Here is a 20,966-nt window from a genome sequence, read left to right as displayed (position 1 = left end):
CAGTGTCAAAACCTATAAAATCTTTATAGGTTCCAAGCACAAGACGCATCATTTGCATAAACTGTGAAGACAAAGCATCTGTTACACTGGAGATTTGGAGTTTAATCCAGGTGTAATACGTCTTGTTGTTGTCGTTGTTGTCGTTGTTGTCGTTGTTGTGGTCATGGTCCAGTTCCAGGTTAGTCACAGGGCGTAAACCGCCACACTGACGGAACTGGATTTGGTTAGAAGTTTTTATGTGTAACAAGAAATTCCAGATTTTCAGGAGCCTCAGGTTACATGATCACCATGTATCATAAGCAGATTTATATTCTCACAGGATTAGCTTGTATCTGCATTCAAGTGCTAACATGATTGACAAAATGAAATACTCTGATAAAAAAAGTTATAAAGAAATAATAATTAAAAAAAAAAAAACACTACTATTACTACAACTACTACTACTACAACTACTACTACTACTACTAATAATAATAATAGTAATAAAATTAAATAATAATAATAGTAATAATAATAATAATAATACTAATAATAATGTTTAGTGATATTAGTAAATGTCTTTGTATGACGACGTCACATCTTTTCCATCCTAATGGCTGAATCACAAATGGCTCCTTGCTCCCTACCAAGGGCACATAAAACCGCCCCTAGCACTGCTCACTTCGGAGTCACTTTGAAGTCCCTGAATCGACTCACCTGTCCGAGCTGTTCAGTGAGAGAGGAGATGAAGCTCGAGCGCTTTTGTGTCAGTATAAAGGTGTACTCGTGCACCAGGTGATTTGGAACACAGCCTCGGGTGCGGTCTCTGTTTATTTCCGCATGTCCATGTCCATGTTCGGATCTTCTCTTTACTTCTGCACTTCACTTTACCGAGGAAGCGTCTCTGAGCTCACGGGGGAACCATGGACTTCGATTTGGCTGCAGGTAAAAATAAATAAAAAAAATAACTAAACAAATATATATCTAAATATAAATATCTATCTTTCCTGAGTTTGTGCGCTTTAGTGTGGCGCAGAGATTGTAGGCTGCCTATGAAGTGGCTTTATTATAGCGTCCTAGAGAGAAAGATTAAAACTCTGATATGATATAGTGAATCGTTACAAACTCGGTGAGGTGCAAAAGTCTGTATCCTTCTACTTAAAAAGTACAAACTACCACAATTTTATTAATCTAAATTCACCTAAACATAAGAAAAAAGAAAAAACAGCTAGTTGGAAATGAAAAACAAGAAAACAATCCAAAAACATAAAGCAAAAACAACTTAGAATATAAATATCCTAATATTCTAAGTTACTTCTTCATTTGCTTAGTTATTTTTTATTCCTTGTTTACTTATTTGTTTGCCTATTTACTTACTTATGTATTTATTTACTTAATTGCTTATTTACTTACCTTTTTTTACCTACTTATTTACTTAAATGTTTTTTTTTAAACTTATTTGTTTAGTTACTAAAATATTTACTCACATTTATTTACCTAGTTACTTGCTTGTTTACTTTTTTTTTTACTTATTTGTTTGTTTGGGTTTGTTTGTTTGGTTAAGGTCTTAACATACATTATTTTTGTTACTTGTGCTAATAACGTAACATGCCAAACCAAATGTGCGAAAGGACTGCAAATTAAATTCATTTCTTTACTTTGTCCTGAGGGCATACAAACTTTTGCACATGATCGTATATTTTATATATTATATTATATTATTATTTTTTATATAGAAATTTTTGACCAAGTTGTAAGTTAAAACACTCTGACTTTCTGTCTGACCCTCAGCTGTGAATAAGGACGAAGTGAAGAAGAGTGACGCAAATAAAGTCGAGGGAATCTTTGGATTTGGAAAGAAGGATAAAGACAAGGTGAGATCGACTGTTTCTTAAAAATTGATAAAATGCTCAAACACCAGCTGTACAGACTGACCTGAGAACAGTCCTGGGAGGTGTGGCCTAATATTCTAATGTGCATGACTGATTGACAGCCAGCATTGTTTAAATCAGAGTCTTGCTTAGTTAGCTTACACTTGCTAGGTTAGCTTATACTCGTTAGGTTAGCCTTTGCTTTTTTATGTTAGAGTTCACTCCCTAGAATAGATTTTTCTTGCTAGGTTTGCTTTCTTTACATTAGCTTTGCTGTTCTCTCATTAGATGAGCTTTTGTTTATCATGTTTTCTTTGACTCATTCGGTTAACTTTGGCTTGCTCAGTTAGCTTTTGTAGTCAAGGTTAGCTTGTTCTCAGTAGGTTATTTTTGCACACTGGGTTAGACTGAGCTCACTAGGTTAGCTTTCGCTCACCGAGTGAGCCACGCACTCTCACTGCCACCCTCATTGTGCAGGCAGCATCACGTGACACTGTTGTCACTTCTTTGCTCTGAGACTGGAGACTCGACTTCAGTTAGCCACCTCCAGCCTCTGCAGTTTCCACGTCCCCTTGATGCTGTGTGTTTAGCTTTTGCAGGAATTGTGGTTTCCCCACAGAGGGCTGGAGTGGCACTGTCCACTCCGTCTTGTGCTCTTCTCCACCTCCAAAGTTTCCCCACCCTTCTCTGGTGCTCCTCCAGCATTAGGGGAGTCCCTTACGGAGGACCGGAATGGACTTGCTTGAGCCAACCACTTATGCTGCATTAGCCTAGTGCCAGGTTTTAGGAATCTTGCACCATCACTCAAGTCCAGTGATGCCCCGATTGTGGTGAGGAAGTTCAACCCCAAAACACCTGGGTCCTTAATAGGAGCGAGCAATAGCCAGTTTCCAAATCTGACTCTAAGTTGCCTTTACTACTTAGTTCTTGTCGAGTGGTATGTCTTTGTTTCCCTGCTGCTGTTGGCTCCTGCCGCACCCAGGTATGCCTGCTTCACCAAGGAATGCCCCCCCCCCCCCCCCCCAACCAATCAAGGTGTGCCTGTCACCAGGGTGCACAGTCTTTCCCCTTTCTCTCTGTGCACCCTGGTGACAGGCACACCTTGATTGGGACAGGCACACCTTGATTGGTTGGGGGGGGGGTGAAGCAGGCATACCTGGGTGTGGCAGCTCAGCAGTGGCTTGTGCAGCCATCAACGGCCATCATTCCCTCGCTGGCTGGCATCATGGCTGGCAACACAACCTCAGCTAGTCCTATTGGGACATGTCGCGCCAGCCTCTACCTTCCTCCATTTGCAACCTGGCATGCCTTCCTAACCGACGGCTGTCAGGTTGATCTCCCCATAGTGGACTTAACCAATCCCACTTCAGTCACTAATGTGGCATTGTTGAGGATGACGCGGTAGCATCTTTAAAACAACACCACTTGCTCTTTTACTGGCAGCTCATGCTTACAGCACATTAACAGGTATAGCAGTTAGCCACATGACTGACAAATACAGAGGAAAACATTAAAATTAGTTTCATAAAAAGAGATAACCAAATATTAAAAAAGAACACAACATTATGCTAAGAGATAACACTGAATGTAACAGAACAATATGCAAATCATGCAAATTATCGCATGCTGTACTGCGGCACAGAATGGCTACAACACATTCCTTTAGAGATGGTAAATAAAATGCTTATGTTGACATTATATTTGTGATCTCTCTTAACAGGACAAGGAAAAATGTAAAGACAAGGACAAAAGCAAAGAGCATAAAAAACACAAGGAGCACAAGAAGCCTAAAGAGCATAAGAAGCCTAAAGAGCACAAGAAGCCTAAAGAGCACAAGGGGCATGGAGGACACAGCTCCTCATCCTCATCCTCCAGCGATGATGATTAGGTAACAACCTTTGACCTCTGATATCATCACTGAGTCTATGATGCATCTATTTCCAAATGCATTTCAGGCATTTGATGAAAGAAGTGTGTGTTAGCTGTTAGCATGAACACATTGTTTGAAGCGGAACAAGGAAAAATCATATTTAGCAGCTAGCTATGCTATAAATTAAGAGATGTGCTAGCTAAAGAGCTAATTAGCTGTTTGTACAGGATAACATTCAATAAAGTCTGACAGAGTGCACAAAGATGCTAAACACAGGTACCGACACCATGGCAAACCTTTCATGCACCTTTTATCCAGGACAAACCCAAAGCAAATGCTAACTATAACATTTCTTTTTTTTGTATTTTGTGTTAAACACAGGTAAATTATTGCTAGCTAGCTGTATTTACCACACAGGAAAAAAATCAGGAATGTGATCGAAACCATTACATTTTCCTCACGGATTGTTTTTCACACTTTTTCCCTGCAGGAGTTTAGCATCTCGTTAGCTTTGTTAGTCATTTCAGTGTTATGAAAGTATATTTCACTTGACATTTCATATCTGAGTGAAAATATTAGCTGTAAACACACAGAGATTATCGTAATTGCTAACAGCATCACTAGTTTACCTCATGTTACTCCGATATGGACTTCAATAAGTATTTCAGTAAGTAAGTTTTATGTGTAAACCAATCAAATGCTACAAACATAAATGGCTAAATCCAATATCTGCTGTGTTTTGCTAGCCATTTTTTGTCAGTAATGGAGCATAGCTAGCATAATAAAGGAAAGCTGTAATTAGCACACAGACCTTACACAAACTTACTCACAAGTTTGATAGCATTTTAGTGAAATGTCATGCACAAAGTTTAGCTTGTATGCTAGCTACTACCCGTGTTGGTTGATGCTAAGAGTCTCAGAATACAGCTTAGTGCACTCGTTCTCTAATATGAACTGGTTTGAAACACAGCCTCAGGGTTTTCCTGATGTAGCTGCCTTGTTAGCGTGCTCGTATCACACAATATGAAATAAAAAAAAAAAGGAACTTCATTGTTTTTGTTCATTTTTTTTTTAAAATATTGTTTAGTGAAGGAGGCCTTTGTTCTCTTTGTCAGATAAAACAGGAAGGAGATCTTTATAAGGGTCCAAAACGCTAGTCATGGGTTTGGTGGCTATAGTTAGCGTAGGTGTGTCCTGATGTAAAGATAAAGATGTTGTAAAGGTCAGACTGGAACGTGGCGTGATGCAGGAAGGAACAGCTTTAACAGCAGAAATCTGGGCCAAAACTGACAATTGACGTAAACAGCTTCATAAAGGAGACAAATTCTTTTTTTTTTTTTTTTTTTTTTTTTTTTTTGGGATGAGCTCATGCATTGCCGTTGCTGATTTTATTAGATATTATAAACCCTGAACTTTGAAATCTCTAAATTCTTTTACAAACTTCAGTAATAGTAAACCTGGCAAACCATTTAATTCACAATAAGCATATACTGAAAATATATTTTTAAATGTTTTTATTGTAAAAAAAAAAACACAGATTGTATGACAAAGTAGCTTTGTTTATATAAAAAAAAAAAAAAAAAAAGGGAGTATTTATTGATTTATTTATTAATTCAATCATTCCAATTCTGGCATTTTGCTGTTGATAATTTAAGGCTAGAAGAATGAGTCCTGAGGGGTATGTGTGTGGGTGTGTGTGGTTGTTCAAGTGTGTGTGGGTGTTCGAGGGTGTTCGAGTGTTCGACTCGGTGTCAGAATTTAGCCACTAGATGCCAGTGTTAGACGGCAGTAATAATTTCTTATCGCTGAGCAGCCCTCACCTTTACTAAAACTGAGATGAATTGATTTATTTTTTTTAAAGTAATAATAATACTTTGGCACTGAAATATTAAAAATGATTCATTTTATGTTCTATTCCATTATTCCTTGTTATTTTCTACATGTAATTCTTCACGTTATTATATAAAGTTAATTCTTTATAATTATAATAAAATAATAATAATAAAAATAATAATAATAATAAAAATAACAAACTTTCCTTTCAAATCACACACTATAAATTTTTCCCTGTTTATATATATATATATATATATATAGTGAACAGATAAATAATAATAAAAAGTATGTCTAATAACTGGCCTTTTCTGTGTTTTAGGAACACCGCTGGACTGAAGAAGGAATTTCTTTCTTTCTTTCTTTCCTTCTTTCTTTCTTTTCTCCCAATAAAATAATTCATGATTTAAAGCTGTTTCTAATTATAATGATGCAATGTAATTAAAAACAATAAATACATGTAAAAGTAATTATTTTAAAAGTCTCTCTCTTTTTACGCTTGCAGTACTAGAAAGACAACAGGACTTCTCTAATATTTGTATTAGCAGTGCTGTGAAAAAGTATTTGCCCCCTTCAAATTTCCTCTGTTGGTGTATGAGTGTTAAAGTGATTGCGTCAGTGTGCACTTCTCAGTTTGTCCATATGGTGGAGACATTTTATATTTTTTACACATCCAGAGACTGCTCATCAGAAATGTGCACTGAGACTAAATATCACACATCGTTTCCCTCACAGACACGGGGTCAAAGGTCAAATGTGCTTCAGGGTGCAATCCTGTAAACCTTATTTTTGTCATCTTTTTTTTTAAAACACATTTTAAATTTCAACTTGCCTCCTGTCTGTCTGTTAACTGTCCATCTGCGCACTCGTTTATTCAACTGTCTCATTATAGGTTAGGTTAGGTTCAACTTTATTGACATTTCTCTCTCTCTTTCTCTTTCTGTCTCTCTCTCCATATCTGTTTTGTCTGTCTTTTTGTAGTTCTTTGTATTATCTGTCTCTCTCACTGTCTCTCTGTTTATATCTGTCTCTCTCTGTATTTGTCTTTCTCTGTTTCTGTTTTTGTTTTTCATTCTCTCTCTCTCTCTCTCTCTGTGTGCATCTGTTTTGTCTGTCTTTCTGTAGTTTTCTGTTTTATGTCTGTTTTTTTTCTGTCTCTCTCCTTCTATCTGTTTTTCTGTCTCTCTCTGTTTTTCCTGTCTCTCTCTCCATTTTTTTTCTCTCTCTCTGTCTCTCTCTGTTTCTGTTTTCTGTCACTGTTTCTCTCTGTTTTTGTCTCTCTCTCTGTTATTTTGTCTCTGTTTTTTTTTCTGTCTCTGTTTTGTCTTTCTCTGTTTTTCCTGTCTCTCTGTTTTTTTTTCTGTCTATCTGTTTTTGTCTCTCTCTCGCTCTCTTTCTGTTTTTGTCTCTCTCTGTTTGTTTTTTCTGTCTCTCTCTATCTGTTCATCTGTTTTGTCTTTCTGTAGTTCTTTGTTCTCTCTCTCTCTCTCTCTCTCTCTCTCTCTCTCTCTCTCTCTCTCTCTCAGGATTCTCCACTCTTCTTTATAAAGTTGTTGGTGTAAGTCGCTGAAATAAGAGCGTGATCAGAACACGTCTAAGCCCAACAGGAGAAAGTGCAGGTGCACTGCGGCGTGTCGGCATCAACACTTCTGTCACTTTCTGTTAGACGTGCGTTACTAACGTATCGGGAGAGATTGTGTCCTGGGGAGGAGTCGGGAAAATGGACTGTACTTTCACAAAGTAAAACACAGAAGCAACTAAATCTGGAATATCGGGCAGTATGTGAGGAAAACCATCTAGGAATACATCTGGGAATACTGAGAAACAACACAGTGCATGGGCCTTTGATAGAGAGAACTGCTGGCACCCTACAACAGGCGGGCAGACAGCCAGACACACAGACAGAGCAACAGAAATACACAGACACACAGACAGACAGAGCGACAGAAATACACAGACACACAGACAGACAGACAGAGCGACAGAAATACACAGACACACGGACAGACAGACAGAGTGACAGGCAGACAGACACAGAGAGACAGACAGAGTGACAGAAATACACAGACAGACAGAGCAACAGGCAGACACAGAGAGACAGACAGAGCGACAGAAATACACAGACACAGACAGACAGAGCAACAGGCAGACAGACACAGAGAGACAGACAGAGAGACAGAGCAACAAAAATACACAGACAGACAGACAGACTAACAGACACATGCAGACAGAGAGACAGGCAGACAGACCAACAGAGAGTCAGACAGACAGACAGGCAGGCAGAAAGACAGACAGACAGACAGACTCACAGAGAGACAGGGAGGCAGACAGGGAGATAGACAGAGACAGGGAGGCAGACAGGGAGATAGACAGAGACAGGGTGGCAGACAGGGAGATAGACAGAGACAGGGTGGCAGACAGGGAGATAGACAGAGACAGGGAGGCAGACAGGGAGATAGACAGAGACAGGGTGGCAGACAGGGAGATAGACAGAGACAGGGAGGCAGACAGGGAGATAGACAGAGACAGGGAGGCAGACAGGGAGATAGACAGAGAAAGGGAGATAGACAGAGACAGGGTGGCAGACAGGGAGATAGACAGAGACAGGGAGGCAGACAGGGAGATAGACAGAGACAGGGTGGCAGACAGGGAGATAGACAGAGACAGGGAGGCAGACAGGGAGATAGACAGAGACAGGGAGGCAGACAGGGAGATAGACAGAGACAGACAGACAGAGACAGACAGAAAGCCAGGGCTGCAGAACATTTATTTGAGAATAATAATAACAGTCAGTGTGGGAAAAAAATCTTAATCTGCACACCTGGGCTTTAACATCTCTTTATTGAGCTGACTACAGTAAAATTGGGCGCACACACACACACACACACACACACACACACACACGGTGCACATCCATCTGTCCCTGCAGCAGCAACGTGCAGAAAAGCTGAGTGTTAATTCTGCTGATGCAGTTGCGAACTCTTCAAATATACAAACTCCCGATGAAACTTTCAGCATTTTACGCTGCAGTATGCTCACAGATGATAGAGAGAATGTGACACTCCTCTCTCTCTCTCTCTCTCTCTCTCTCACACACACATACTCAGAAACCTGAAGGTTACAGCTTTACCCCTGACTGTTATGAAGCACTAACACTGGAGACTCCTTCCATGTTAAATAAACATTTCCTTACAGAAAACTTCATATTTTAAAATCTGTTTATTTTAGTGGAGCATCTGCTGTACAAGTCGCTGTGAATGAGCTGTTACTATAGCAACGATAACCTATTAGAACGAGCGCATTAATATAAACGTGTGATTTGAAGCTGCAACACTGTCAGAGCTGCTGTTATAGAGAATTAATCAACACCTTCTGACCAATCACAATCCAGAATCCAACAGCGCTGTGATCTCATCAGTGTTTTTGGTGTTCTGCTTTTTTTGTCGGTCTATCTATCTATCTGTCTATCTATCTGTCTGTCTGTCTGTCTGTCTGTCTATCTATCTGTCTGTCTGTCTGTCTGTCTGTCTATCTATCGCTCTATCGATCTGTCTATCTATCTATCTGATTGAGTTTAAATCACAGATTTTAACCTTCTTTTAATGTTTAATGATTTGTGGCTGGATATTTTGTTAAATTTCCTAAAACAAAATAATAGAAATAGTTAAAAAAAAAAAAAAACTACACAACTACACTTCTCTAGTGCACTATTTATTCTCACTTTTCTGTAAACATATACAAATAGAATGTTGAATATAAAACCCCACAATGCACTGCAGCAGTGTATGGTAATGTACCTGAAGTACTGAAGCAGGTACAGAATTCCCACAATGCACTTCTACTTCTAGCTTTGTAAGGAGTAGCACACTGTATCATCTCTCTCTCTCTCTCTCTCTCTCTCTCTCTCTCTCTGTGTGTGTGTGTGTGTGTGTGTGTGTGTGTGTGTGTTTCTCTCCCTTGCCACACGATGGCGTCATTTCCACTCCTTCCTCGACCCCAACCCTTCTTCCCGATGGCGTCACCGGCGTCTCCAAGGCAACAGCGGCAGGAGCGAGAGGAGAGAGAGAAAAAAAAAAAGGGGTCCGTCTTCGGACGCCGCGCGCCTCTCAGCATAGCAGACCCGGAGCTCGCGCGCTCAGGACGCACGGCCATGCACTGTCTCGCACTCTCACCCGGAGCTCGCGCGCGGGGTTTCCTCCGGTTTCTCGCGGTGGTGTGAATAACAGTAACAATAACAATAATAATAATTATTATAATAAATAATAAATAGTTCATCCTGCGGCGGACATGCGCGGAGCAAACGGAGCAAAAATAAAAGAAGCTGCAGACAAAAGGAGGAGAATGTCAGTAATCCGGTAGAGACGGAATGCAAAGAAAGAAGAGCGCGTGGAGATAAGTGGCGCAGAAATGCAGCGGTTTGATATTTTCTTTTTGGTCCTAGAATGAAAAAATAGTGTTATCTGACAAAGACTTGATTCATGCATTGTGAGTCATTTCCAACCAAGAAACTCTGGAAGCAAGAATTAATCAAATAACATTCTAAAGAAATACAGAAAGAGATCAAATCCTGGGACGATGCTGAGCACCCACAATTTATGGATTGCATGGCTCGCGCTCTTGTGCATGGAAGGTAAGGAATTCCGGGATTCTGTTTCATTCCAAGTTCATGCATGCCCCCTGAGAGGGAGTCTGCTTTAAGACTGCGTGTGTGTGTGTGTGTGTGTGTGTGTGTGTCTGCGTGCGCGCGCGCGGTGCAAATAAAGCGCGAGAGGTTGCAAAGAGTTGCAGTCAGGGCTGCAATCAGATCTGAAAGTTGCACGAGGCCACGACGCAAGGGTATATTCCCGCGTCTAAGCCGGCTTTTAGTGCTAGTGTGTATGCTGTGGATGTGGAGGATACAGAACGGGAAGAGCCAGACGGCGCGTGCTTGTAGTCCTGTAATCCTCCAGACGATTAAGAAGAGCTCTGTAGCCACGTGACGAGCTCGCGCTTGGGAAGTTTGTAGCGCGGCGCGTGCTTCAGCGCTTCAGATTGAGGGTCAGGATTTAAAGGAAGTGGTGGTGCAATGCACACAAACATGCAACTACTTCAGATCTGTGATTTAATGCATGATGCAGAAGACTGACAGAAAGTTGTAGCACCTGTCACGTGACACATTTACTGTATATTAATTTTTTTTAAAAATCTAACACCATGGGATCAGTAGAGCTTTGTCTAACTCTTACTAGTAACTCCAGTGACTTATTTGGGATTTGCTCAGATTTGTCCAAATGTTAGGATAAGGAGTGTGTAAGTAAGGAGTGTGTTGATATATTGTTTACCTGATTATCAGGACACGCCTCCATCAGTCAATCTGAAGTAAAGAAAGCACTTTTCTTAATTTGTACATGAGATCTTTTAAAATAAATATAAACATCTGGAGAGAGTTCAACTTTTCCAAACACAGTTTGTGCTCCTGAGAGAAAATCTGTCCCACTTGGAACGTGGAATACTGACAGCTGCCTCCCTTATTTCAGAATAAAGTGAAATAGCATCATGTATTTTAGCAAAAAAAAAAAAAAAATCACAATTTTACCTCACACCTTAAGTACAGCTGATAAGTTGAGATACTTTTGGGATCTTGATATTTCCTTCTGGAGCTATGAGGAGAATATGGAATGTAATGGAATTCTGTTATCTAATGTTTTCCTGATGAATAACAGAAGTATATCTCACCCGGTATCACTCCTACCTTTCCATCCTTTAAGAACATCAGTCTAGCAAGCATCTAGCTTGGCATTTAGACCTTCTTAGACCCCTGAAGTCCTGGAGCTCTGCTTTTTTTTTCCACCGATCTATATCTCAAACTGGAGAAATTGGGCTTCTTAGCATTTTTTGAAAGTTCCTTTCCAGAATCGATGCATGGAAGATGGAGAAAAGCTACAAAACCCCAAGCTGGAACATGACCAAAATGCCTGGGGTTTTGTTGACTGTCCTGTTTGCTGGTTCATCGATTTCTCTCTGGCCTGTGACCCGCTACGGAGTGCTCCTACTAATTAATCTGATGTTGTCAATATCGCAAATTTCCAATCCCAAAGCTACATGAAGTATCTGATGTGTATTTTTGCGTTTTAGTGCACCCTGCATCAAATAAAGGTAAAGCTGTGCTACGCTTATGGATGTAATCAGGGAATGATCAGTGTAGTGATGATCTTCACCGCTGAAGGTTTACATGGACTTTAGTTTAACGCTGAATAAATTCGGTTTCAAGGTTAAGCTAGATTCTGTGAAGATTTAAAAGAATCTGTAAATCAGTATCTCAAAACACTTGGTTTGAGATAGTGATCAACATGGTGTCATGTAGCGATATCGTTGCGATTCTAACACCGTCACCGTTTCCACCAACCAATCAACGAAGACGTGTTCTGATCAGCAGGTTAACAGTGCTAGCTTCTGGACTAGCTGGTAGTATGTACCGGAGTTGATGAGCATCAAAAGTTCTTCCCACTTGATTTACATGAAAGAAGATGTGTGAAGAAGGCATGGGACTTTTCATTCTGTCCATTTTTTTCTAGCATTTGACCATCTCCTGATAAAAAAAAAAATAAAGTACCAGGGTTTGAAAGGGTGCCATGGTAACACATTTGGGTGGTGTTGAGGGGGAAGTGGCTTAGCATGCTAGCAATCTTTGAGACAGTTCTGGGACACCAAGCTTCCTCCAGTTTATCCTGATGGATTGGTTGTGTAGATGGAAACATTTTGCTTTTTTGTCCGTTAATGTCACATGAAGCTGGATATCAGATTGCGTTGAAAACGAGGGATGGTCTAGCGTGAAAACCCGATCTTGACATCGTCTTGCACGAAAGACCGTTAACCAATAAGATCCGAGAAGATCTGTATAAATCATACATCGTAAAAGAATTCTTTGGTCTTTAGCGCAACGGCGACCAAAGATGGCTGACAATGAAGTTGTGTCAGTGTGAGAAAAGAAAATATGCAGAGTGTGAGCGCTACCGCTATGATGCTTGTCTATAATCCACCAATAGGAGGACGGCAACCTCACGATACAGCTACAAATATGGCAGTGATGCTGAAGAAACGTAAGCGAAACATGCTAATGAACAGAATTATTACCTCAAGCTCGCTTTGAAGAATGGTTGTGTTTATTTTCTGCATGAGATGCTTTCCCGATCACGCTGATTGATGACGTAAGCAAAACGTAAGAGCGTTGTTTTCGTTAGTCGCAAGTCTATCGTCAGAGGATCTTTATCACATGGAGAACACATGCAATAGCACAGCCAAGATTTTGTCTGGATCTCGTACAGATGCATGACGAGATAATCATCAGTAATAAAAGAGGGCTGAAATTGCGCATTTTAAACTAGCTTAGACATTTTAATAATTTGTACGCGCTTCATAAAGAGCTCATGGTGCTCATGAGAACCAAGCTGAATTATCATCCGAAACATTTTGCTTTGATCTGAAGTTATGTTTGTTCATGAGAACTTCTGCAAGATCCCATGTCCTGAGAGTCGGGATGGTTGGTTTGGATTCGTTAGCGTGATTCGAAAGTGCGCGCCGCTTTAGTTTTCTGAACATCTGTGAATATACCGTATCTGGCGTCTCTCACATTTTTAACGTAGGTTTTATTAACATTTATTAACGTTGGTTGGTTTATTTTATTTTATGCACCTGGTTATAAAGCTAATAAGTCATCACTGATTTGCGAACTCTACCTTCTTCCAGTTAGCTAGCTAACTCTTGATCTGTATCTTTCCTGATATTATATGCTGAGCTCAGACCCATTCCTCTTCAGCTGTCACTCTCGCTCTGGGCCGGTGCCATTAATTTTGCATCTGCTGCCATTAACGGACAGGCACAGGACAGGAAGAGCAAAGGAAGGACGACTTAACAAGGACGTGACCAGAGTGACACATGAGGACACGAGCGGAGAAATTCTACTGTAAACTCAGAGACAGGAAAGGAATCAAAGTTTGAAGCTTCTCATAAAGAGCCTATGGGATCCTCAGGGACAGAGGAGATGATGGATCGGAGACGTGTGTGTGTCTGTGTGTGTGTGTTAGCATAGAATAGCATAGCATAACGTGGATCTTTGACTTAGCTTAGTTGCGTAACATTTAGCTCCTGCACCAATGCCTTTCAACATAACAACAATTGAATTTTTTTGTTAATATCGTGAACACACAGGAGCAATAACTTCAGGAGTGTTTTAAAATCCTTTCATCCGTTCTCTTCCAATCAACGTCCTCATATCATTTCATTTCACCGCTCTTTGCTTTTGCGTAGCAGCTAAAACGTTATCAAGACGTGGATTTGGACATAAATACAGGGACGAGAGAAACGTCCAGGAAACAGATTGGTGGCTGTAAGCGTGTAATATCACGCAACACTTTAAACACCTAAACCTCAAAACGTTTGCTCTGCTCTGAGCTAGCGTTTAGCGACAGCCCCCCCAACCATCATGCTAAAACACTTTTTTTCTTCACTCACTCGTGTTTTTATTTTTTATACCCTGCCAAAAAAGAAAAGCAGAGCAGCTGGCCTGTACATGGGACAGATGGGAGTTTCCACCTCGATTATCTTTAGCTAAAAATAACCACTTCAAAAAATTAAAAGACCATTAGGAACGCTCCTAAAGGGCATGAGCGGGAGCGAGAGGAAGAGGAAGGAAGAGAAGGGAAGGAGGGAGGAAAAGGCAGCAAAGACATCTCGTGTGGTTTTTTTGGGAGAAAACGTATGAATAAATGATGGAGGAGATTCAAAAGAGGTAGAAACACGCTTCAGTATTAGCGGCTAATAGTGTTAGCAGCTAAGTCTGGCTAAGTCTGTGATTTTGGTGTCGTCCTAAACTAATTGATGATGTGTTGTGAAAAGCACTTCGAAGTGCCCTAAGTAGGGGATCAGGACGCTCCCAGACAGGATGCTGAAGTTAGGATCGAATCTATGAGCGTGTAAACAGTTAATGGAAGTTTGTGTGTGTGTGTGTGTGTGTGTGTGTTAGGAACAAATAATGCATTTGTATGTTTTTTCTGATATCGAAGTTTACAATTCGATGCGGAGCGCAAGAAGAGCGATATTCGGTTTTCATATTCCATAATCAGTTTGAGTCTAGGCCACGCCCACTTTTGGTGTAAATCCGAGTACAGATACGGATACAGATATTTGGCGCTTGATAATTTTCTGTAACTTAAGTGGTAATATACCCTAATGTCTGAGTTATAATCACTTATGTAAAGTATATGTAGGTTATATAACGTGTTAAATGTCACAAATGGACATTACACGCACACACACACACACACACACACACACACACACCCCAGGCAATTTCTTCATAAAGCAGTTCGACTGCAGCGCTCTAAAAATACACCAGGTAATAATTTCACACTGCTGCTAATGTCGTTTTCTTCATCGCTCACAGCTCAGAAACGATCGCCATCGCACCGGCCGAGGAACGAGAGCTGAACAAATTACTCTCTTGCTCTCTCTCTCGCTCTCTCTCTCTCTCTCTCACACACACACACACACACACACACACTCTTTCTCTCCTTTCAGCTCTTCCTTGTTTTTCTTTGACAGAAAATCCAGATCTCTGTGTAAACAGCAGGCAAACACTTTCATCTTATTCATATCTTCTTCACAATTTTCACCAATTTGTGCAAAAAAAAAGAGTGATAAAAGGTTAAAGGTCAGGAAGAGGGCGTGGTTAGAGCTGCTAAGCCTTTTTAATCACTTCATTCATACAAAATTAGAATTGCTCCTCAAGAAAAAAAAAACGTTTTGTCTATGATCTCACTCTCCTGTGTAACTTTAAAGCGGTAAAATTTTTAAATACTTAAAATAACGTAAAAATAAAGTTTATACGTAATTAGAGAATGTAAAAAAATAAAGTTTGCTGTAAGTGACATCAAGTGGTGAATAATAAAAATTAGAGCAAGAAATCTTAAAAATGTTCGTGTTCATATTAATTTCTCTTTAAATATGAAAATATGACATGAAAACATATTTAATATTATTTGCACCATGTTGTTCTTACATATTAATTTAATTCATTAAGTAAATATATATATTACATTAAGTATATATTATGTTTATAGTAAATTATACTTTAGTTGTATGTTTTATTTATTTATTTTTTATTCATTTTTGTTGATTTATTAATTTTATTTATGTATTGATTATGTATTGATGTATAGATTTAATAAATATTTAATATTAATAATTTAATATTTAAATAAAAAGAAACATTTAATAAATAACTTTATTCAAATGCATATTATAAAGTAATAGTTATTTTAAGTAATGTATTAAGTAATGTAATGTTTTTATAATAATACTATTTATGCTATTTTCACTGTATTTCAATTTTAATTATTTATTAACTTTGTGCTGTTTATTTATTTTATTTAGTAAATAACAGTTTGATTTAGTTAGCTTTTCTTTAATTTTTTTTTACACATTTTTTGTTTTCATTTCAGTTTATTTCGCTCTTGTTTTTTATTGTCACACATTCACATTTTTTTTTTAAATTATATTATTCATCCCTCCTGTCGTTTCCGATGTAATATACGAAGTGGGTGAGGGAAACAATCAGAAGCGTAATATCTGAGAGAATATCAGAGATGTGTGTGTGTTTGGATCTGAGGATTTGTCACACGAGTAAAAGACGAATTTTGCAGAAGGACGTGTCAGTAATTCTCCTCCATCAGGCGGCCATATGTAATTCATGAGCCACAAGAAGACCGTCTGTCCTCTCGGATCCGTCTCAAATCTGTTCATTACTACAAAGAGACAGAGACAGAGAGAGAGAGAGAGAGAGAGAGAATGTTTATAGCTGCTATAACATAAGAACAAGATTAAATGTAACTATAAATGGATAAAAAGTATCACTTGTCGTCCTGTAATGCATAAGAATTTGTAATCGTTGGCAAGTTGTTTTGCTACAAGAGGAATAAAACACTCCGGGACGTGCTGTTATTGGAACACAATCAACTCCAGTGTGGTTCGCTCCCTTTTTTTTTTTGGCAAAAATATTGGCACCCACAGATATCCCTAAAAAGGAGATGAGTAAACATAGAGTGATGGATCAATAGTTACATGATTTTACCTGCAGTGTCACTTTCTAAGTGTGCGTGTGTGTGTGTGTGTGTGTGTGTGTGAACTGCAGGGTAATTTAGGATGGGACGTGTATAAGGCCACAGACCCCATCTGTACACTGCAAATTGCCCTATTATCTCTGTCTATTGCTCTCTCACTCAGGCATATTGAAACACACACACACCTACACACCTACACATCAACACACACACACAGTGAGTGTGTTATGTGTGTATCGTTCAGCCATGTGCTACAGTCTGTCCCGTTAGTCCTCCAGTGAAAGGGCGGCTGAAGGGTTTTCATGTGTGTGTGCGTGCGTGTGTGTGTATGCGCGTGTGTGCGCGCCCATTTAAGCGCATGAGTAAATAACACTGTGTTTGTGTGCTTCTGATCTATGCAGAAATCAGTATTAACATGAGAGTGTGTACCTGTGCATTTGTGTGTGTGTGTGTGTGTGTGTATGTGCACACATTAAGTGCGTTTGTCTGTCTTTGTGTGTGCTTGTGTGAATTTGTGTGCTTATGTGTGTGCATTTGTTTGTGTGCATTTATGTCTGTGTGTATTTGCGTGTATGTTTATGTGCATTTATGTTTGTGTGTATTTAGGTGAATTTGCGTGCGTGTATGTTTGTGTGTGTTTGTGCGTTTGTGCGTGATTGTATTCCTTTTGTAATGGTTGATATAAAGATGACACGGCAATTTAATATTTATTTATTTATTTATTTTCTAATACACAAGGTTTCTTTAGAAGGTGTCGCTGTTTTTGAAGGCTGATTTACCAGACGTTGTGTCACCTGAACGCTAACACTCGTAGCATTGCTACAAGCCATAAACTCTCTTTCTCTCTCTCTCTCTCTCTCTCTCTCTCTCTCCTGTACGTATAGATTACAGTATAGCCTCTCACACGTCTCATCAGCACACTGCTGTATAATTAATTCTTGATGTCTTATTTAAAGCTGCATTAATTATAATTGCACTCATGTTGCAGCAATCACTCAATATTTTTTTCTTCCCCTCGATCGTTAATAACACGTTTCACCGTTCAGGTGCACAAGGACGAGGAGGAGCAGCTCTCCTGCCTTTCGTTCAGTTCTTCACCCGTGTCTCGTTTAATCATCTCCCCACACGTTCATGCGTATCGTAGTCCTGAGCGACTTCTCTGAGAAATCATTAAAGAAGAGTCAAATAAAGGAGAAGAGCGCTCTGTCACTGGACTGAGATATCAGGACTGAGAAACAGTCCTGCAGTGTACTTTTTCTAAACAAAGCGAGGGTAAAAATAATAAAGTACACTTTAATCTCACGTCTCTCACTCGCGTCTCCCGGGAGTTTCCCGAGAGAAAGTCTTAAACAAAGCCAGAAACAAAGAGCTGAAGTGTCAGATCTTTAGAACAACAGTCTGCTGAGAATCTCAGACTTTACTAATGTATTCTTACACATTGCTACAAGATAGAAGTAAAAAAAAAAAACACCTTTGCTAAACAAAAGCTAAAAGTGAAAAATTATCAAAACTAAATGAAACCAGCTAGAATAAAAAAAAAACCTTGCTAAACAAACATTAAAAGCAAAATAAGAGGTAAAAATGAAGAGGTAAAAATTACCCGCACTAAACAAAACAAGATAGAAGTAAAAAAAATTAAATAAAATTCCCTTTCACAAAATTAAAAAGTAAAAAAAAAAACCACAGTTAACAAAACATAGAAAAAAAAGTTTAGTGCCCAAAACTAAACAAAACCAGTTAGAGGTAAAACAAACAAATAAACAAACAAACAAACAAACAAAAATCTTGCTAAACAAAAGTTAGAGATAAAATAAAATTACCCACACTAACAAAACAAGGTGGATGTAAAAAGAAAATTATCTAAGCTAAAGAAAACAAACATAACCCACACTAAACAAAAGTTAGAAGGAACAAATTACTGAAACGAAATAAAAATGAAAAATAAAACTTTTGCACACTAAACAAAACAAGCTAGAAGTAAAAAAAAAACACACACTAAACAGCAACAAAAAACTAAATAAATACCTCTGTTAAACAAAATAAGATAAAAGTTTAAAAAATACAGAAAATACATGAGAATTAAAATCAAAATACAACAAAGTTTGACGTAAAAAAATAAATAAAATTACCCATGCTAAACAAAACAAGCTAGAAATAAAAAAAGTTAAATAATCTACAAGAAACAAAAGTTATAAATTAAAAAAAACAAAAAAAAAACAGATTAAACACAACAAAGTTAGAAATAGCAAAAATTACCCATGCTGAACAAAACAAATTAGATGGTAAACAGAAAATAAATGACTTATAGTCGATAAAATCTCCACTATTTAAATTAAATCTTTGAATTTATTAGCTTATCACTCATTTTTATTACTTTAATACTTTTTTTTTTTTTTTTTTTTACTTTTTTTAATTGTTTTTTTTTTCGTATGTTTTTTTTGTCACTTCCACCCGAGTAACGATGTACATGTGTGTTGCGGGTGAGCTAAGTCTCAGGGTTATCAGAGTGAACGTTCTCAGGTTAGCACTTTACCGAGCGTGTACATTCTCCCAGCAGTCCATTTTTTTTGGACCCTCTGTTCTCATTTTGCTGGATGTGAAGCCAAGTAACCCCCCATGGGCTGATAACGAATGTGTCCTGAATGCATCGGCGTCCTGGCGCGGGGCCGGTTGCCGTGGCAACGGCCATCCCGGGTCGCTTTGTTGTCTCTCATTAGCATGCCAGCGCACTCGTCCATCTTCCAGCGGAACAAAGGAAAGCCCTGTTCCCGAGACGAGGAGCTGGAACACAGCGGGGCTCTGACGCTGAGTCACAGGATTTTACTTCACATGCATGAGCAAAGAAAAAAAAAATGTCTGGAATCATCGGCGAGGTTCTAACAGCGCACTAGCTAGCGATGATGGCACTGTATTGCTAAAATATACCGTATCTCGATATTTTAAAATGCTCTCACAGTTAAAATAAGTGTTACATTAATTAGGGCTGCTGTATTAAATGATATGGATGTTCTATGTAAAGAATAAAACACTTAATGCCATGCAGTTATAGGAATCTAATTAACGATTGTGTGATGTGATGAGCAAATTGCCCAATTATGGTAACTTTACCGGTAAATTTAAATGTATACTGTATATAAAATTTGCACTATGGCTTAGTTTATCTTCGTGTGAAAGCACGCATTCAGTGCTGCGAGTTGCGCTTCACTATCCAACTCCACGCAGCTCGTTTAGACAACGCTGTAGACATCACGACTTCCATCCAAGGAATGTTAATAGACTCTGTTAATGGACACGAGCTACCATGCTGCGCAGTCTCAGTTTCAGAATCAACGATTCCAGCTAAACCACCAGCTCGACCACATTTACTGCACTGATGTATTGATTTCCGTCGTCACGCTGTGTCAGGCGGCAGAGACGGATACACGTGCAGGTGAACGTTACTGAACAACACACTAGCTATCAGTTAGTCGATCAACAAACAGGGTGAAACTAGGCACAAAGTTGTAATTCAAAGTTATAACGAAGCACAAAGTAAAGAAAAAACAGAAAACGTACATGAGAAACAAAGGCTTAGTATCATCGTAAGTGTATTTAGAGCGAGACTTTGCAGTTAGAATGTGGAAGTCAGGGTTATCTATATGTGTGTGAGAGAGGCTGATGGGAAATGGAGTCCGGTTCGGCCATGTTGTGAGGCTGTGAGGCACTAATGTGGAGTTTGTGGTTAAAACTGGCACTGATGTGACTCAGGTATGATGCAAGCTTTGCTATTGTTTTGCTATTATTATTACTAATAATTCCATTTATCTAATTTATAATACATTCTTCGGTCAGTCCTGGTACACTTTTTTGGATTATTACACTTAGCTTCTAACTCAGAGTACTCACATTAACTGCAAAAAACTAGAAATTCAAACTTTGTAACATTATTTTAAAGACATCTGGAATAATCACATTCAGTGCCGCATGGTCGATTATTAAACACTACGCCATCTATCTAGGCTAGCTGCTAATTCGCGACCTAATCCATTACAACAGCGTGTTGTGGATTATCATGGATAATACCTCATCAGGACAAAGAGAGCCGTGTGCGAATCAATGAAGCGCAGCACAGTAATGGGGTTTGAATGTAAATCAGACTCAATCTGACGGAACGGTGGCGTCTCTCACTACGTCTTTCGTGTTCACGTGTTCGATGTGGATGGCGATCTGTCACTGGGCGCGTCGCTGGGTTTCTCTGGGCCCAATTACAAACCCGAAAATAGTCTTCATGCAGCGTGAGCAAAAGATCTGCTGCAGAACATCCATTTGTAGACGAGG

The 20,966-nt window shown here is 39.0% G+C and overlaps 2 protein-coding genes across 3 annotated transcripts in view; both read left to right on the top strand.

Moving 5' to 3' along the window:
• Window positions 1-751: 751 nt before the first annotated feature.
• Window positions 752-6,023, top strand: LOC113544484 (splicing regulatory glutamine/lysine-rich protein 1). 2 transcript variants are annotated; one of them, XM_026943316.3, is made up of 4 exons: window positions 752-924; window positions 1,771-1,853; window positions 3,571-3,738; window positions 5,876-6,023. In XM_026943316.3, exons 1-3 carry the CDS (start codon window positions 903-905, stop codon window positions 3,736-3,738), a joined length of 273 nt encoding a protein of 90 aa, XP_026799117.1. In that variant the 5' UTR covers window positions 752-902; the 3' UTR covers window positions 5,876-6,023. The 2 variants fall into 2 exon arrangements, with proteins under 2 accessions (XP_026799117.1, XP_026799118.1); XM_026943317.3 differs by having other exon boundaries at window positions 756-906; window positions 1,768-1,853.
• Window positions 6,024-9,641: 3,618 nt separating this feature from the next.
• igsf11 (immunoglobulin superfamily member 11) overlaps window positions 9,642-20,966 on the top strand; it is an 80,197-nt gene continuing 68,872 nt past the window's right edge. Inside the window, exon 1 of the mRNA XM_026943329.3 lies at window positions 9,642-10,183. Within this exon, the coding sequence (XP_026799130.2) occupies window positions 10,129-10,183 (55 nt within the window). The 5' untranslated portion in view covers window positions 9,642-10,128. The remainder of the gene's footprint in view (window positions 10,184-20,966) is intronic.

Source organism: Pangasianodon hypophthalmus, chromosome 14 (genome assembly GCF_027358585.1).
Source record: "Pangasianodon hypophthalmus isolate fPanHyp1 chromosome 14, fPanHyp1.pri, whole genome shotgun sequence".
NCBI lineage: Eukaryota > Metazoa > Chordata > Actinopteri > Siluriformes > Pangasiidae > Pangasianodon > Pangasianodon hypophthalmus.
Note: the sequence above shows the minus strand (reverse complement) of the source record. Positions and strands in the feature narration are given on the sequence as shown.

Excerpts from the sequence above, each read along its gene's own strand:
- LOC113544484 (XM_026943316.3), top strand. The coding sequence starts at position 903 with ATGGACTTCGATTTGGCTGCAG. Across the intron at positions 925-1,770 it reads GGACTTCGATTTGGCTGCAG|CTGTGAATAAGGACGAAGTG; the intron begins GTAAAAATAAAT and ends TCTGACCCTCAG. Across the intron at positions 1,854-3,570 it reads GAAAGAAGGATAAAGACAAG|GACAAGGAAAAATGTAAAGA; the intron begins GTGAGATCGACT and ends CTCTCTTAACAG.